Source organism: Physeter macrocephalus, chromosome 11, assembly GCF_002837175.3.
Source record: "Physeter macrocephalus isolate SW-GA chromosome 11, ASM283717v5, whole genome shotgun sequence".
In the NCBI taxonomy this organism is placed as follows: Eukaryota; Metazoa; Chordata; class Mammalia; order Artiodactyla; family Physeteridae; genus Physeter; species Physeter macrocephalus.
In genome coordinates this window covers 155,144,502-155,163,839 of record NC_041224.1, presented here as the reverse complement: position 1 = coordinate 155,163,839, position 19,338 = coordinate 155,144,502, and the positions used below count along the sequence as shown (strand labels likewise).

The 19,338-nt window shown below is 41.1% G+C and overlaps 1 protein-coding gene across 4 annotated transcripts in view; it reads right to left on the bottom strand.

The window, feature by feature from the left end:
• Positions 1 to 10,827, bottom strand: part of EIF2B2 (eukaryotic translation initiation factor 2B subunit beta) — a 34,258-nt gene extending 23,431 nt beyond the window's left edge. Inside the window, exons 1-9 of one of the 4 annotated variants that reach the window (XM_028496204.2) lie at positions 10,591 to 10,824; positions 10,351 to 10,471; positions 10,063 to 10,211; positions 8,941 to 9,104; positions 7,853 to 7,948; positions 7,095 to 7,232; positions 6,785 to 6,957; positions 5,977 to 6,043; positions 4,123 to 4,682 (exon numbers count right to left, since the gene is read on the bottom strand). In XM_028496204.2, the coding sequence (XP_028352005.1) occupies positions 4,563 to 4,682; positions 5,977 to 6,043; positions 6,785 to 6,957; positions 7,095 to 7,232; positions 7,853 to 7,948; positions 8,941 to 9,104; positions 10,063 to 10,211; positions 10,351 to 10,471; positions 10,591 to 10,753 (1,191 nt within the window). In that variant the 5' untranslated portion in view covers positions 10,754 to 10,824 and the 3' untranslated portion in view covers positions 4,123 to 4,562. Of the gene's footprint in view, positions 1 to 4,122; positions 4,683 to 5,976; positions 6,044 to 6,784; positions 6,958 to 7,094; positions 7,233 to 7,852; positions 7,949 to 8,940; positions 9,105 to 10,062; positions 10,212 to 10,350; positions 10,472 to 10,590 lie in introns of those variants that run through there. The other 3 variants (XM_028496205.2, XM_007117117.3, XM_028496206.2) reach the window with 3 other exon arrangements.
• Between the last annotated feature and the right edge of the window lie 8,511 nt (positions 10,828 to 19,338).

The window sequence follows — 19,338 nt, the reverse complement described above, 5'->3', positions numbered from 1 at the left end:
ACAAAGAACCAGCCTCTCCCTACCTGTTTTCCACTGAAGTGCACCTCCTTCCATCAAAACCCTTCACAAAAGCAGGCTAACAATGAGAACCGACTGGTATGTTTGCCACTGTATATCGTGCCAATTTTCACCCCTTCTCAGCTGAAGTTGCCCATCAACAGTGAGATGGCAAAAAGGTGGGCTCAGAAGAGAGGAAAAGAAAGCCTGGGAAACCAAAAATCTGGATAATCTTCACGAAATAAACCCTTCCTTCCTTCTATCTCTCCATTTATTCATTTATTTATCATTCAGTAACATTTAGTGAGTCCCTCCTAAATGTATTGAGGCAGAAATTGTGGAAGAGATAAAGAAAAAAGAAGTTATCTTATGGTTTAGGATTTTTCAAGCCCTTGAATCACTTTTAACCCATGCCCATTTGTCACAGAGCACTCAATCTTATCCAGAAACATCTGATAAAGTTCAGGCCACCTGATCAAAGCCTGTGGGAATCTGAGTGTCTTACATATTGCAATCTATCGAGCCAGCAAGCTAGCATGACTCAAGTAGCGGTGTGAAGAAGCTGGATTTGGCCAGACTTTCCCTGTACAACTTGCCTGACTAAACAACTTACTCTAAGGAGCATCCAATCATGATCAAAAAAAAAAAAAAAAAAAAAAAAAGGTACTTTGGAGTTAGCTACTGCTATTACTTTATCATTACTTAAGTATTTCATGACCTCTCTTTTATAGTAGTTAACTGCAGAATTTTACATATAAATTATGAATCTTTGGAATCTTGTCAAGTTTTTAAGTAGCTTCCTTCTTCTCTAGGCAGGTCTTAATTCTAAATGTTAACTAGGGACTTCCCTGGTGGTGCAGTGGTTAAGAATCTGCCTGCCAATGCAGGGGACATGGGTTCAAGCCCTGGTCCGGGAAGATCCCACATGACGCGGAGCAACTAAGCCCGTGTGCCACAACTACTGAGCCTGCGCGCCTAGAGCCTGTGCTCCACAAGAGAAGCCACCACAATGAGAAGCCCGTGCACAACAACGAAGAGTAGCCCCCGCTCACCACAACTAGAGAAAGCCCACGCACAGCAACGAAGACCCAACGCAGCCAAAAATAATAGATAAATAAATTTATAAAATAAATAAATAATGTAACTTAACATGCCTGCAAAAACACTACTGAAAGGCCCCTTCTCGTCAGCACAATATCTAATTTAAACATTAGGCGATCGTCATTTCAAGTGTGGTTAGGCTTGAAGGCAGCCCTCTGCTGTGTGTTGTGAAGACTGAAAGCTTAGACTATAGCTCTTTATTGGTTGTAATCGCTTAGCCATTGCACAACATCCTGGAACAACTGTTTGGTGAATGAAAGGATAATCCAAAGCAAAGTAGACGAGATAAAAAAACACTTCCAAACCACATTTCAAAATAGCTCCTTTGTGTCAACTAGATGCATGTCTGCAGAGGGAGTTTTTGCAAGGACAGGTGGAGAGTGTAGGGCCTTTACAATAATTACATCACCATCTGGTACTATCTTTATGGCAAAGCATTCTGATGTACTGAGTTCTACATATGTGGTATTACAGAGTCATGGAGCTCAATGGTGGAACTGTGAGCCTGGCAGCCTTCAAAAACCCAAAGACTGCTGCAACAGATTACTTTGAGAAATGGTTTTGAAGCACATCTGTGAAACTTACGATCTTACGAGTACCGGCATTTTTTTCTTTGAGGTATCACTTTACACTTCAGTTTTTCTTGGTAGAGTATTTTTCAGAGACTTCTCTTAAGAGGCTATGTTGGGAATTTCTATTCCTTATGTGAGTTCCAGGAATTGTGCCTTTCCTGCCCTCCGTCCAAATTGGAAGACATAAACCGTGGGAAAAAGCGTCTTTACAACTGTATTGAGTAAGTGATCTAACTTGGTTTACTTAGCACATTCAGGAAGACTTCCACGTCCATGGAATCCTCTATTAATTCTCCAAGCTACAACAGTTTTTAAATGAGCTTCTGGATTCTGCTGCAAAAGCAGGGGTGGGAGGCAAGCCCAAACAAAGGCTGATAAGGTAGGAAGCTGACACAAACGCCTTAGCTTCTCCCTGTTCAGATCAGGTTCTCCCTTTCCAATATTTACTCTTCCTCAACTGGGAAAAGGGAGAGAGAGAAATAGAAAAATTAGGCATATAAACAGCTTTGTGGGATTTAATTGACTGAGGTTCTAAAGAGTACGCATTTGTGCAGTTCTGTTCTAGGCACTGTTAAGTGTTGACCAAAGAGACAGCCTCTACCCTGGTAAACTTCGTCCATCTCAGTTCTGCCTGGGCAGGATGTTGGTGCTAATTTTAGACCCAGAGACCAAGATGCACAAAGGACAAGTATCATAAAGCACTTTTGGAGCCAGAAGCAGATTTAAGTTCCTTGACTCACTGCTGCTCTTACGCCAGAGCACATGGTCGTACCCAAGTGAGCTGCCGTTAAGAACTGGTGCCTTCAGAGGAGACAATTGCTCGAAATTGGTAGCTATGAGCCACTTCACTGAGAGCGAGGGGTCTTAGATGCTTTAAGAAATAATTGACAGAGACCTAAGTGAGCCAGGCTCTTCTGTGTCAGAGAGCTTTTAGGTCAGTCCTTTAGACTGACCCTCTTCAGTCTTGCTTTTTCCCTGTCTCAGGGAAGATAAGAGTCCTAAGGAAAAGATCTGCCCATGTCAAGTAGCTAACAGACAGTAGAGGCCTTTCCCTCATCGTCTACCTCTGGCCAGTGTTTATCAAAACAAGGTTATCAAATGCCCTGTTAAAATCCCTTGGGTTGCTTGTTAAACATGCAGATTCCTAGAACTTCCTCCGGTACCTCATAGACACTGCTGCAACAGGCAGGAGGCCGGCTTTGGGAAAAGCATCCCAGGGGGTTCCCCCTGCATACTCAGTGGACCGTGGACCCCTGTTTTGGACCAAACTTCCCAAACATGGCATCCAGATTATCTGGATAACCTGGGGAGACTTTTTGAAAACATAATTACTAAAGTAGTACACATAAAAAATAGAAACAATATACAAACACACTAAATAAAATTAGAAGCTGTCCTCCTTCTTGCCATTTGGTGTTATTCGTCCAGACTTTTATCCTATGCATGCATATATTTTGTTTTAAGGAAGTTAGTTAGGGTCATATCATGTAGATTGCTCTGCAGCTTGTTTTCCCAGCTTGATTTTGGTTTTATACAGAATATAAAATAGACTTGCTTACAAATCTTTCCCGTTCATTAACACAAGGGTCACCACTCAGATGCCTACAAGGGTTCGGCAGACAACATAAATGAGTTTAGTGGGCTTGGAACTGCAGAAAACTGGGGGTTTTCCATTTAATGGAATTAGAAGCTACCCAACTATAGCCAAATGCTGCCATTTGGGAATGTGGGCCCAGAGTTGCCAAATCTTCAGGAGAAGCAAGAAATCTGAATTTGTTTAATGTGTAACCTCCAGATTTTAAAATACTGGTAAATAATTCAAATTAAATACTAGATGAACCAGCCAAAATGTCTAATCCAGACACTGATCTCAAGCCACCCTTGGAAACCTCTGTTGCAGTGTATACATAATGTTCCATGGTACATCATACTTATTTTAAAACCTGTCTTCTTTTTAACTGACAGAATACAAAATGCTATATTGCTGGACACTTAGGCTGTGACATTACAGCTGCTACAATGGACATTCTTGTCTGTGTCTTTGTGTGCTTGTAAAAATAATTCTAGAAGACTCAAAATTGCCCTGGAAAAGGTTGTACCAATTTACAGTCCTATTAACAGTACATGAGGGGGTCCTTTTCTGGGGCACTCTAAGCAGATTCCCACGTGCCATCCCAGAGATCAGATGCAGTAGGTCTGGGATTGTATATTTTCTTAAACTCCCAGATGATTCTGATGATCAGTGATTTTGGAACCATTGTCTTGGATTATTAACAAGTTGTTTGGGATGAATTCCAGTCAGTTATAAAGGAATCATAAATACTTTCATCTGCATTTCTGTTTTAGGCTGTTACCTCTGATTATTGCCCTCTATGAAAACACCAAAGGGCTCTGCTGCTGCTATTGCAGGCACTTCAGTCAGAGCAGGACAATAAATAAACTGACTCAGGAACCTTCGAGCAGCTTTTATTGGCACAGCCTCAGAAAAGGCATGGTAGTCATTTCTGAGCAAAAACCTGTAGCCCAGCAAGGTCTTCAGTGGTGTGTTTTAACACACCACTGAACCAGAAAATTTAAGTTCCTGAAACAGACTCCCCAAGTCACTAAGAGGCTCCAAAATCAATAGGTCAAGCCCTGCTGCTCTGTTGAGACCTGAAAGGCAAAAAATAGTCCTGGATGGGCGTCCTGGTTATAGGATGACTGAAACGGCAGGGAACAGTATCAGTATCAAGTTTTCTCAGCCTGACTCCAGATCACTCCCCCATTACAAGGAAGACGTGTTTCAGCCGTGGCACTGAAGTCTCCACTCCATTCTGTGTTTGCCTAAGCAGCTTCTGCTTAGGACGAGTGGTGGTCATAGGACATGATCATCAGGGTGGTAGAGTTCACTCATCAGGCGGTAGATGTAGGAAGGTGCATTCCCACCAATGTTGGAGATAAAGAGGGTAATGAGCTCTGGGGGGACGTAGTCAAACACAGGGCAATGAACACTGACCTTCTCCAAGATGTCCCCTGAAAGGTAATCACACGAGCGAAAGATAAAACCAAACCAAGGTTCCTGTTCTAATAATTAAGTATCTTATAGATTCTAGGCTCAGTAATGCAAGTATACTCGCCACCCCAAGGAAGGGAAACTGCAGCAACATGCAAACCAGAAGAGATGACTTCAGATCATGATACACCCTATGCTTATAACTCTCTAATGCCTTTCCATAGATAACCCTTAGAATAATATTCAAATTTGGGATTGCAACCTTCAAGATCTGGCCTCTCGCCACCGTACTACACTAATTATAGTTCATATTACTCTCTCTCTTGCTCATTACTCTCTAGCCACATGGCCATCTTTTTCCAACTGGCTAAGCATGTACCTAACTCAGGCTCTTTGCACCAACACCTGGAAAACTCTTTCCTTCATCTTCACATAGCAGGCTGTATTCCTTCAGGACTCAGCTGACATGCCATCTCATTAAGTCCCTTCCCCAGACTAAGGTAGTCCCCTCGTCACTTTCCATCTCATCCTTCGTATTTGTTTTCTTCCTAAAACATCCCATGACCTGACATATTCCTGTCTGTCTTTTGCAACGTAATGTAAACTCTGGGGGAGCAGGGCCTATCTATGTTATTCACTGTTATATCCCTAGTGCCTGAAATAGTGTTGGATACACAGTGGGTACTCAATAGTCATAAATATTTCTTGAAAGAATGAATGTTTGGATAAATGGTGAAGTTATTCAATTTCCAAGAAGAATCAGCACCCCGAGTACTATGCTTTGCTCCAAGAGGGTGTTAAAGCCCATGCGAACTGTTGATGAGGCAGCAGGCTCACTGAGCAAAGCTGCCTTCAGAATATGTGAGAGAAATGGACCCCAACACACAAAGGTGTCCAGGCTACAGGAGAGTTTCAGAAGTAACATTTCAGAGCCTGCTTTCTTTGGCAGTCACGTTACCAAAATGACTCCCTGAAGCAGCCGAAAACAAGAACATTTTATCATTGGGTTGTCGCCTGTGTCTCAAACAACTTTCAAGGCCAAACCCAGTCAGTGCTGGGTGATCCAACCCACCATGGCCCCAATAACTCAGCTAAAATATATTAGTTTTAGAAGAAAATGAATATGGATTAGATCAGGACCCCAAGCACTCTAAGCTGCTAGAGAACAGTCCCCACGAGAAGTATGATAAAAAAAGCACAACCTGACGGCATTCAATCCCATTGGCCACCAAAACCAAAAGACCGAAACACACATACACAAAAACCCAAAACTCACAAGCGCGTGTGCCACATACATTCAAGCAACTTCTGTACCTTCTGTGAAAGGCAGGACTTCTTCAGGAGCCACAAACTTGTGAAATGAATCTTCTTCATTGGGGAACTGGAAAAGAATTAGGGAAAAAGAAAAAAGAGAGAGAGAGAGATCTGACACTTCCACTTTTAGGTATACACCCAAGAGAAATAAAAAACATACATCCACAGACATTTGATTACAAAGGCTTACAGCAGCATTATTCACAAAAGCCAAAAGGTAGAAATAACTCAGATGCTTATCAACAGATGAATGGATAAGTAAATTGTGGTATATCCATGCAATGGAATACTATTCAGCCACAAAAAGGAAAAAAGTACTGTGCTACAACTTGGATGAAGCCCCAAAACATTATGCTAAGTGAAAGAAATCAGAAACAAAAGGGTCCATATTGTATGACTCCTTTTATGTGAAATATCAAAAATAAGCAAATCCATAGAGACAGAAAGCAGATTAGCAATTACTAGGAGATGGGGAGAAGGAGGAATAGGGAGTGATTACTCAATAGGTACAGAGTGTTTTTCTGGGATGATGCAAAAGTTTTGAAACTAGAGAGTGGTAGTTGCACAATGCTGTGAATGTAGTAAATGCCACTGAAGTATACAATTTTAAATGGTTAATTGTATGTTATGTGAATTTCACCTCAATTTTTAAAAAAGTAGACACCTATAGATAGACTGATATGTTCAAAGCAAGTAGTTTCTATCACTGGTGAAAGTGCTCTTCACTTAGTAACTTCTTGTATTCAGGCTACAGAGGACAGTCCCTGGAACAAATAAAACCAATTCTATGTTTCTAGTTTCAACTTACTTGGCATTTTCAGAAATGGTGTCAGCGAGTGGTGGCAATGTAAACAAAGGGCCTTCCCCAACTGCATATTGTCCTGACCTTACAATTTTGACTTCCTGAAGCTGACAGGTTGTAACTATCAATGGCTTTTCCTGGATCAAGACTTCTGTGGCTTTTTCCAGCCTCCACTGGGTCTAATCCATTGAGTAAATGCAGACAAAGAGAAGCCCCAGAGTGAGAAGGTTGAAGGCCCAGAGTTCAGACCTACACCTTGACTTCCTTCTGTTGGCTAAAGACAGATGAGAGACCAGCTGGAGACAGACAGACATACCTGTGGGGAAAGCTTGAACATAGGTGCACAGACGATGAGTGGGGTGGAATGGTGTTTTGCTGCCAGTGCTAGAGTATGAGTGCCTGTCACAGCTCTCAGGGCACCGTTGGCCAGGATGGTCTTTGTACCAATGATCACCTTTGGGACAGGAAAGAAAATGTGAGCCATCCTGGGAACAGAGCCCTAAACAGGCCATTGGGCACAAGAGCCTGAATGCTCAGCCTCAGTCTTGGTAAACTGGGGGGGGGTCACACACTGGTGCACCCAAGGGAAAGGGAGTCTAGGCTCAGACCACAAGTTCTAGCATAAAAGTGGGTTCGCAAGGGAAGAATGAACACAGTACAGGACAGGAAACTGCAATATCTACTGTTCTTAGCCCTGTCTTTCCTGGAAATCTATCTGTCATACCTCCTGAGAAGCGGGGAGCCTTTCTTCCACCATCCACCACCGCCAAGCTCTCTGAGCAGAAGTGAGCAGCCCTTTACCAAATCCCTAGCCGCTGACACACTTACCTTAGTCCCACTTAATTCTTTTCAATGCTTTAACCAAAATGAGGCTCCTCCAAGTGAGGAACAATGATTCAGATAAAGGGGGAAACAAAATCAGTTAATAGATTAAAAAGGCCCATGTATTTTTAAAAGGTGCTAGAAACTTTCCTCCCTTCTCATGGATATTGGGGGTGGGGTGGGGGTGGAGAACCAACATTTTAGAAGTATAATCTTCATGAATTCGACATACTATAACCCAAATACACCCACCTTGTTGACTCTTGACATAACAGCAAAAATGGCAGCATCCGTCATGACAGTTGTCTCAATACCTGTTTTGGACAAATTGACTGCCATCTCATGACCCTGCAGTAGGAGAGAAAGGCTGATGCTGGGAGGAAGAGTGAGAGAGAATGAAAGAGCTCTGGGGGATTCTGTGATACTGGGCATATCCAACGTGCAATTTCCAACAGATAACTAACTCATCTGGTAGGTATTCTCTGGGAAGCGGGAGGAAGCCCAGGGGACTCTAATAAATGTTTGTTACTCCCCAGCAGCACTAGGACAGCCACAAAACTGGAAATATGACTTGCCTGCATAATCCAGCAGAGCTGACAAGACAGATCCTAGCTCATTATTTTACAACATCCTTGCATCCTTACATATTTCCTTTTTTTGAGACCTATTATTTATCTAAAGATTGAGTGAGGTTAGACCAAGCATCAGACCAAGCATCCTCAAAGGTAATTTACCCTATTTTGTTTCCTAAAACAACCAATATTTATCTTTTCTTGGACCTAGCAGCTCACCCAACTTTCTTATTTTTTTTTCTTTTTTTACCCAGTTCTATGAAAACATTTATTGAGCCTTTATTTTACAGAAGTGAATACCGCTGACTCTCTCAAGGAGTTTTTAGGAGAGGCATATATATATATATATATATATATATATATATATAAAACTCTAACATGCAGTAATAGATATAATAATAGAGGTACTGAAGTAGGAAGTAGTATAGAGCTAGAATTGATTCATTTTCTATTGGAAGGGTTGGGGAGAAGGGGGAGAAGAATAGCCATGAAAAACAGTTTTCCAGAGGAGATGATATCTAAACTGGGTCTTGAAGGTTAAAAACAAAGGTTTCATTCTTTATATGGTAAGAAAAATATGTCACCCAACTTTCCTAAACCAATGTTTAAGAATGTTAACAGGATGAACTTGAAAATTCCGTTAGTGTTTTGCTTTGTCTTCTCACTGTGCCTTGCTTATCAATTCAAAGATGGCATGGAGCCCACCTACCCCTCCTTTATTCTCTCCTCATTTTAAATTTTTCTTAGCAACTCCAGCAGTCCCCATACCTGACAGAAAGGCGCACACTCTGCCACGATGACATGGAATTTCCTCTTTCGGGCAGCCTCTTTGAGGAAGGCCTCCACTGTTCGGGAGAAGCCAATGGTCATGATCACCTCATTGGAGTGGATGTGCTCCAGAGCCTGGGCTGCGATGTTCTCCGTTGTCCCTTCTGCAAGAAGCCAGTTTTTCAAGGAAAATATGACACTGCCATGCTACAACACAGACAGACACTACACAAGACAGAAAGGGATGTGCGCCCTTCTCTAGACTGCCCACCTAGCAGACCCTGGTAACACGTGGTCAATGGACTTAATGTGGAATGTCACCTTTCCTTAAAAGCCTTGCTCCTCCATGATCTTCCACCTCCCAAGTTCTCAGCCTACCCTCTTGCCCAGCAGCACCCCTATTCATCAACTTACTCCCCTCGCCCCTGCCGGGTCCCAACACCAGCTCTTTACAATTGACTTTGAAGACAATGAATTTAGGCAAGAAATGGTCCAATTTGGGAAATTCTAAAGTGCTAAGCGTGGGGTAAACAGAGCTTCCCCCTAAAAGAACTCCTCCTCCAAAAGGTGGCCACAACACCTCCACCTGACAGGGAGGCCACGGTAGAAAAATTGGGGGGGGAATTTGGAAGCAGCAGCTCAGTGCACAGACAGACCCAGCTTCTTCCTCCCCTGGGAACGCTGATTGCAATAAGTATCTGCAGTTATCCCAGGTCACATAGACAAGGGGGATGGAGGTGGCCTGTGTGTATGTGTATGTGTATGTATATGTGTATGTGTATGTGTGTCTGTATAAAAATTCAAGAGGAAGTTTAGTGAAGGAGGGTCTATCAACTGTGGTTTTCGGGGGTTCATCTTCTTTAAAATAAAAATAAAGCTCTTCCCAAATAGAGTCTCCGCCACAGTGGATCTGCAGTCGATAAGGGGTTAGTCTGTAAGGAAATGTAAAGAGCGTTATCTTAGTCTGCCACCTATTCCAACCCTCCCTAATCAGGATGAGGGCAAACTTCCGAGAACCAGAGAACTGGTTATCTCCCATCTCTGCTGATGAACAACTTCCAGGGTCTTCTGTTCCCTCATCTGCCTGCCACCTGTCCTGTCCACCTAGGCATCAGGACTCACCCAGTTCCACAAGCAGCTCATTAATTGCTTCAATGATGTTGGACTGGAGTTGAGCATAATGGGAGCGGAAATCCTCGCTCAGGCCCCCGGATGTCAAGAGTTTATGCAGGGACTCCTGCTGATCGCTCTCGTCGCTGCGTCCGTGAAGTCTATAGAGGCAACAAACCCAAAGAGGGAGGTGGGGAAGAGATGCGGTCATTAAGGTAACAACAGCTGCTCAGCTCCAATAAAGGCTCCATGCAAAAAGCGTCACTGGGTCCAACCCCCGGCCCAGGACGTGGGCCTGACCTGCCATACTCCTCCCGGATGATCCTGAGCACTCTCCGCACCATGTTGCCCACAGTGGTCTCTGAGGGTTGAGCGGCCGTCATCCTCCGGCCTTCTCTGCGGATCAATTCCATCAGCTCCCCTGTCGTCCAAAGACAGAGGGTAAGAGCGGCAAGGGCGCGGTGGGGCCTGAGCGACTTTCCGCCCCGGGATCGGAAACGGAAAGTGGCGAGGAAGGCGATGGAGCTAGGCCTGCCTCACCTGCATTGCTCCAGCGGTGGTCCGTGATGATCCGGCGCAGCAGCCCCAGGGTCTCCCGGGCCATGTCCTCGGAGCTGTGCCGCCCACCGCCCCGCTTCAGTGCCTCCACGAAACTCTCGATCCTCTCGGACAACTCCGAGCCCTTGGCCTCAGCCCCCGGCATCTCGAAAGGAGCCGCCTCGCCGGCGGAATCCACACCTGCACGACCTCCAGGCTTGCACTTCCGGGGCAGGAGAGGTCGACTTCCGCTCTGCGAGGAAGACTCCAGTTTGGGAGACGGCAGGGCCACGCCCCTCGCGGCCACATCCCGCCCCCCCCCCACCTGCCAGAGCCAATCAGAGACTTGGAGCTCGATTTGTTCAGTTACGGCCGAGCGCCCGCGCGCCTCCGAGGTTGGAGGACCGGAAGTGACCTTTCCTGCCTACTCAGACGCTGAAGACCTTTCAAGTGAGGCCTCGAGGGGGTGGCTAGACCAGTTGTTGTGGAAACAGCCAGTCTGAACGTCCCCCACCACTACCGGAGGCTACGCTGGAGAAGTTGCCGCCCTCCTTCGCGGTCCCTCAGCTCCGGTGACGGCGCAGCCTCCAGACACAGACGCACAGAGTGTGCGTCCAGGGTCAGCTACCCCATGGGCCGACGCCCCATTATAATGCTGTTACACTGCGTGTTACTGGTTCGTTTGCGCCTCTGTCTCTCTAATAGATTGAGCTCCCTGAAGGCAGGGACAATATATATATATTTTGTTTGTTTGCCTTTGCCTTTTCCTTTTAAACGTCTAGCACGCATAATATAAGACAGAGGAATCAGGGATGAGGAGATCGAATACCCACCAATAAGGAGATTCAAAGTGGGAGTTAATGTGGGAGCAAAGATGATGTCCTTCCATCTGGACAGACTACAGAGACTAAAGAGTATAACATAATACCAAGAGCTACCATTTAAAGCTTACTAGGTGTTGGACACTGAATTGTCTCATCTAATGCATCTCTGTGAGGTAGGTCCTCTTATCCTCATTTTACAGATCAGGAAACAGAGCCACAGAACTTAAGCAGTTAGTAAGGGGATGCGTTTATATTTAAATCCAGGTGTGTCTGAACCCAAAGTCTGTGTGTAATGAGAATCTAATTATTTCCTTAAGATAAATTCTTAGAAGTGAAGTCCTTGGGCACACACATTTCTAAGACTGTTGTTACAGTTGACAAATTGCCCTCCAAAAAAAATATCAATACGAAAATCAGACAAAGATAGTACAAGAAAAGAAAATTACAGACCAGTGTCCCTTATGAATGCAGATGCAAAGATCTGCAACAAATTATTAGCAAACCGAATCCATCAATACATAAAAGATTAATGTATAATTATCAAGCAGAATTTAAACCTGGAATGCAAAGCTTTTTCAATATTCGAAAATCAGTTTGAGAAACCATATTAATATTCTGAAAAGTAAAACCACAGGATCATATCACTTGATGCAAGAAGCATTTGACAAAAATCAACAACCACTGAATTAGAAAAAACACAAAACCTCTCAGACAACTAGCAATAGAAAGGAAATTCTTCAGCATGATAAGGGGCATCTACAAAATCCTATACCTAACATCATACTTTATGGTGAAAGACTGCTTTCTCTCTAAGATCAGAAACAAGGCAAGGATGCCCACTCTCACTACTCCTATTTAATATTATACTCAAAGATCTAGCCAGTGCAACTAGGCAAGAAAAAGAAATTTTAAAAACATACAGACTGGAAAGAAAGAAAACTGTCCCTATTAACAGAAAACATCATTGTCTACATAGAAATCCCCAAAGAGTCAACAATAATAAGAAAAAGCCTCCTAGAACTACTACATGAATTTAGCAAGGATACAAGGTCAACACACAAAAATTTATCATATTTCTGTATACTATTGATGAATAATCAGAAACCAAGATTGAAAACATAGTAGCTCCCAAAAGCCATAAAATATTTGTCAATTTTACTGTGTGTTAAGTTTAAAATGTCCAAAAAATTCTATGAGTTTACATGCTTGCTGGCACTTATGTTCTGGCCAATTTTGGATATTGTCATTATTTTTCCAGGTATAAAGCCATTAAAAAATAAAGTACGTACTATTTTATACATACAAAAGAATATCTGTGCATGTGTATATAGTATGTATATGCAAGTTGTGAAACTTGACAACAAAATGAACACCGGTGGGCCCATCTGTCAACTTGAAAACTAAAAGTCTCAAATTCATAGAAGCAGAAAGTAGAATGGTGGTTGTCAGAGGCTCGAGGGAGGGATTATTTATTGTTTAATGTTCAGAGTTTCAGTTGTACAAGATGAAAGGAATTCTAGAAATGGATGGTTGATGATGGATGTGCATTTGTATTGTACAACAATGTAAGTGCATTTAATGCCACTGAACTGCACACTTAAGGGTTAAAATGGTAAATTTTATGTTACGTGTATTTTACCACAATTTTAAAAAATAAATAATTTGTGATATTTTAAAAAAACACCTAGAATACTGCCAGGACCATCACATCAATGTGTGTGCTCTTCTCCTAACCCATTTCCCTGCCTTCTACCACACCCAAGGATAACCACTAAACTAAATTTTGATTGATATTCCTTTGCTTTATGAAAAAATAATTTATATTTACAATCCCTAAACAACATAGTGATTAATTTTGCTTGATTTGGAGTTTTTTTACAAATGGTATTATAATGTAATCTTCTACAAGTTGCTTTTTTTACTTAGTATGACATTGCTAAAATTCATCCCTGTTGTTTTATGTATCTGTAGTTCTCTTGTTTGCACTGCTGTGTAATGTTCCATCATGTGACTATACCACAATTTATGTATTCATTTTCCTTCAACAGATATTTGGGTTGTTTCCAATCTTTTTGGGTGGTGAGAGAATATAAACTATAAATATTCTTTTGTATATCTTGGCATACCTACAAGTGGAACAGCTGGGTCATAGGCTATGTGAATATTCAACTTTACAAATAGTGCTAGTATTCCAAAGTGGTTAAATAAATGTATGCTCCCTCCAGTAGGGCTTAAAGAGTTCTAGCTTACCAACACTTGGTATTATCAACTATTTTGGGGGGGTGGGGGTGGAATCAGGTGGATATAAAAGGATATATCATTGGAATCTTAATTTGTTTTCCTGATTACTAATGAGGTTGTTCTTTTTTTTTCCATATGTTTATTGGCCATGTGTTTTTTCTCCTTTGTGAAATATCTACTTGTGTCTTTTACCTACTTTCTTTTGATTAAAAAAAAATCTTTTTCTAATAGATTTGTAGGAGTTCCTTATATATTCTGAATACTAATTTTTTTCTTAGTTTATGGCTTGTCTTTTTACTCACTTTGAGATGTCTTTGAACAGAGTTCTTGATTTTAATGTGATTAAATGTATCAATCTTGTCTTTTATAGTTAATGCTTTTTGTGTTTTATTTAGAAAATCCTTCCCTAATCTAAAGGCATAAAGATAATCTCCTGTATTTTAAAAATTGCCTTTACACATAATTTTGAATTACTTTCTATGTAGGGTAAGAGCTGGGATCCAATTTTATTTTCTTTTTCCATTCTTTCTTCAGTGATTTTCAGTGCTACCATTGTACTATGTGAAGTTTGTATATTGTGTGAGTCTGTTTTGGGGCCCTCTATTTTGTTCCATTGCTAAATTTGCTTATCCCTGAGCCAGTATTACATTATCTTAATTACTACTGTCTTATTTTTTTTTAAGTCTTGCTCTCTGGTAAGAAAAACTCCCTTACCGTATTCCTTTCTTTAAGAGTGTCCTGACTAGTTTTGGGCCTTTGCTCTTTCATATATATTTTAGAAATAAATTGTCTATTTCTCAAAAAAGAATCCACTCTATTGAGATTTTGATTGACATTGCTTTACATCTCTATCTCAATTTGAGGACAGTTGACATCTTTAAGATACTGAGTCTTACTATCCATGAACATGGTATATATCTCTTCTTATTTAGGTCTTCTTTAATGTTGTCCAGTAAAATTTTATAATTTTCTCCATTTAGGTCTTGCATGTCTTGTGTATAAAATTTATTCCTAGGCATCTTATATATTTGTCACTTTTGTAGATGATTATCATTCTTTTTCATCATTGCCAAATTGATAGAGAAAATACAGAAACTCCTTTTAATTTTCATTCCTTTGCTCATTACTCAAGATGAGCCTTTTTCATGTTTATTTACCATTTGCATTGCTTCTCTTATGAATTACTGGTGCATGTGGTTTGCCCATTTTTCTAATATGATGTATAGCAGACATTCTGGTTGTTCAGTCAATATCCATTTTTCTCTTCCTTGTTAAAAATAACTGATTTTGTTTTGTTTCTACCCACAGGGAAGGTGGTTTTAGCTTATGAATAAATCCTGATTGGTCTAAGCCAATCATAGTAATTCCATTCTACTTTTTTTTTTTTACAGATTGGTGTAGAATAACCCATTTTCTAGTCAGTGAGATGTAAGGAAAATCTGTTTGGGACTTCCTGGAAAGATTTCCCTGTTCTTAAGAAAGAAACAGAGAAGACTACATAGTCTCTTCTATTTCTGGACTTCTTGGATGAGATTCCTAGAGTTAATGCAGCTATCTTCTGACCATGAGGTCTTAAGACTGAGGACAATGTTAACGTTCTGAGGATTTCAGAACAGAAAAACAGAAAGAACCTAGACTCTTGATAATGTCAGTACTTAATGGATAGTTTACATATATTAACTCTTCATCCTTAAAACAATCCTTTGAGACAGATATTATTAATGTAACCATTTTCAAAAGAGGAACCTAAGGCATAAATAAGATGAGTAACTTGCTCAGTGTCACACACTCAGTAAATGGAAGGGTTGGGATGTAAACCCAACAATCTAGCTTCAGAGCCTGCACCATTAGTCTGTATATCGTGGTGCCGTTTTTTTTAAAGTTGTGTGAAATTGACAAATTCAGACGTTGCCCTACCTTTAGACTTCTTATTATATGAAGTGATAAATTTCTCTATTGCTTATATAATTTTAATTGGAATTTTCTGTCATTTGCAGCCCAAAGCATCTTGATTTGGGGTATTTATTTTTTCTACTTGACTTATAAGATCTATTTATATATTAAGGATACCAACTGTTTGCAATTTATGTTGAAATATTAGTATTTTTAGAAACTTTGCCCAATTCTCGTATATTGCTGTGGGATTGTAAGTTGAAACCTTTAATAGGACAATTTGAAAAAAAAAAAGAAAAGCAAAAGACTTTAAAATGTTTTTTCATACCCTTTAAACTAGCATATTTATGTCTAAAAATTTATCCTAAGGAAATAATCAGAAATAGGCACAAAGATTTATCCACAATATTTTTCACTTTATTATTTATAACACAAAAATAAGAATATTCCTAAAATTCAAAATTAGGAAATTGTTTGGAAATTATAGTATGGCCATACAATGGAATATCATGTTTTAGAAGAATATTTAATGACATAGGAAGTGCTTAATGATAAGAATTGTTGACAACATATTGTTAAGTTTCCAGTCACTCTGGAAATAGTTTGGCAGTTCCTTTCAAAACTGAAAATGGGGGCTTCCCTGGTGGCGCAGTGGTTGAGAGTCTGCCTGCCAATGCAGGGGACACGGGTTCGTGCCCCGGTCCGGGAAGATCCCACATGCCGCGGAGCGGCTGAGCCCGTGAGCCATGGCCGCTGAGCCTGCGCGTCCGGAGCCTGTCCTCGGCAACGGGAGAGGCCACAGCAGTGAGAGGCCCGCGTACCGCAAAAAAAAAAAAAACAAACAAACAAAACAAAATGGACTTATAATGCACCCCAGCATTTACACTCTTGGTCATTTATCCCAGAGAAATGAGCACTTATGTCCAAATAGGAAGTTCTACATGAATGTTCATAGCAGCTTTATTCATGATAGCCCCGAACTGAAAACTACCCAAATAAATGTTCTCCGATTGGTTAATGTTTAAACAAACTGCCGTACATCCATACCGTGGAATACAGCTCAGCAGTAAAAAGGAACTATTGGTGTATGCAACAACTTAGATGAACCTCTAGACAATTACACTGAGTGAAAAAGCCAATCTCAAAAGTATACATACTACCTAATTCCATTTGTGTAACATTAATGATAAAACATAATTATGGAGATAAAGAATGGATTCATGGTTGCCAAGAGTTAGGGATGAGAGGGGGGGATGGGATGGGTGTGGCTCTGAAGGCATGACACAAAGGATAGTAGAACTGAGTTTCTTGATTGTGGTGATGGTTATGTAAGGCTACACATGAGTCCATGTATAACTAGTGAAATCTAAATAAGCTCTATGGACTGTACCAGTGTCAATATCTTGGTTTTGATACTGTACCACTGCTGTATAAGATGTTACCATTGGAGGAGGCAGGGGAAGAATGCATGGGCCTTGGTGTACCTTGCTTTCAACCTCCTGTGCATCTACAGTGATTTCAAAATAAATAAACAAAATCTTCATGAACCAGGATTTATAAAGGAAAAACATGTATTTAAAAGAAAATCGTAAAGCATTACATTACTCTAACTGTAATTGTTAAATGACTCAGTGCTAAAATAGATAATAAAAGAGAATTTATTTAAGGTCTGCAATTTTTCAAAAAAGCAGGATGAGAAAATAGTATAATCGGTGGGATCTCAATTTCATTTAAAATATTTATATATGTTATTCATATAAATTATAAAAATACACACACATATATACTTACACACACACACACACCTATATACACACACACACACACACACACACATATACACCAAGTATCATTATCTACATATCTACATATACCTATATCTATTTTTCTATATGCAGGTGTGTGTGTGTTTTTGTATGTGTGTATAAATGACGTATACCAAGATGTTAACAGTGGTTATCTCTGGGTGTTATGGTTACAGGTTTATCAGAGACCCCTGGTTGCCTCAAAAGCCATTGTTCTATGGTAATAGGGTTTTACCTGGGCAAATAGCCACGCAGAAAAAAGACTACATTTCCCAGTCTTCCCAGGAGGTAGATGCGGCCATGTGACTACATTCTTACCAATGGGATGGTACGGACGTGTTGTGTTGCTACTTCTGAGAACCTTCCCTAGGAGATAGCCGTCATGGGTCCTTGCCCTCTTTATCCTTTTCTCTTCTTACTGCCTTTCTGCTCTGCTAGCTTAGATTATGAGGATGCAAGCCTCATTGCAGGGATGGCAGAGTAGTGAGCTGGAAGGAGCCTGGGCATCCTGAGGCCTCCGTGAGAACTCCCATGCCAGCCTGGACTTTTGGACTTTGTGTAGCTTTGAGCAAAATAAACTTCACTCCTGTTTAAGCCATTGTTATCTTGGGGTTCCTCTCACTTGCAGTCACACCCAGTCATAACAAATACAAGAGTGGTTTTTATTTTCATTTGTGTACTGTCCTGTATTTTCCAAAATTTCTGCAATAAACACACCCATTTATAGTCAGAAAGAAAAGTTATTTGTAAGAAAAAGAAAAAAATCCTTCATCAGGCCCATTCTTTCAATGAGTATGATTACGTTGACCAAATCTTCCAGGTTTTCCCAAAGGATCCCAATCTCAAACATTCTGGTTAATTGTCTGCATAATTATCAAATCACAGTTTCCAAACTTAATTTGGAGAATAAGGTGATTATGATGATAATTCTCAAGTAGGGGGAGGGAAGCCGACCAAAATATTTGTGTCTTTCTCCTCCTGTTCTAAAGAATCTCCTTTAGGCCATCAGATCACTTCCTTTTCCTGAAGGACTTTGACTCAAGGCTTGGGCATGTGAATGCACTACTGTTTTTATCCTTCTCTGATTGTTTTGGTGGATAAGTCATGTCTCTACGCAACCTGAGAACAAGTGCTATTGTAGTGGACACCTGTTGTTTTTGTCTGCCCTGCACCCCCTTTCCTTTGGGAACTGCCCCTCCTCATCCCATGTCATTCAGGTGAAACTGTCAATCCCAGGGGCTCCTGGTGCCCAGCATGGCCCCTCACTGCAGGGATGGCACACCACCCAGGTCTGGTCAGTCACCCACTTCCATGATGGCTGGTTTTGCAAAGCCATTCAGTTCTTCACTGTGATTTGCTATACAGACCTGGAAGAGAGCAGGTTTCTCTCCTCCTCATCTGCTCTAGGGAAGTTGGCTTGGACTATCAGTGGCCAGCTTTCCTGTGTCATGGAGAAAAGCTTGTCTGAAGGAGAAAGTCAGGCCACTGCTCCAGGAGAAGCACAAGCAAGCAGAGCCAAGTCTTAGAGCGAGAGGGGAAAGAGCAAATGGAGCCTGAAGGTGGAACCACCCTTGGACTTCTCAATATATTCCCCTTTGGCTTAAATTGTTGAGTTGCTAGAGCCTTGACTATGTTTCTCTTTTGTCCTCCAAGGGACCCAACCCTATTCTCAGCTAAGGTAGGAATTTATTATTAGTTGATTGATTCTGCTAGACTAGAAGCTAATCTTGGTCTAAATGTGGATTTATATTTTTTGGAAACTGGCTCTGTTCCTGAGATTCCCTGGCACTTAAATGTGGTTCGTTGCTAGGAGTTTGGAGGGAAATTCTACTGACAGACGCAGTGGTAGTCCCAGAGGGTGTGATTAGAAAAAACCACTACCACTATTGTTATTAAGACTGTATTAACAGTTGCTCTTCATAGAACAACATATTCAATAGGCAACAAATATTTATTGAGCATATAAATAAATATAAGCACCATATTGC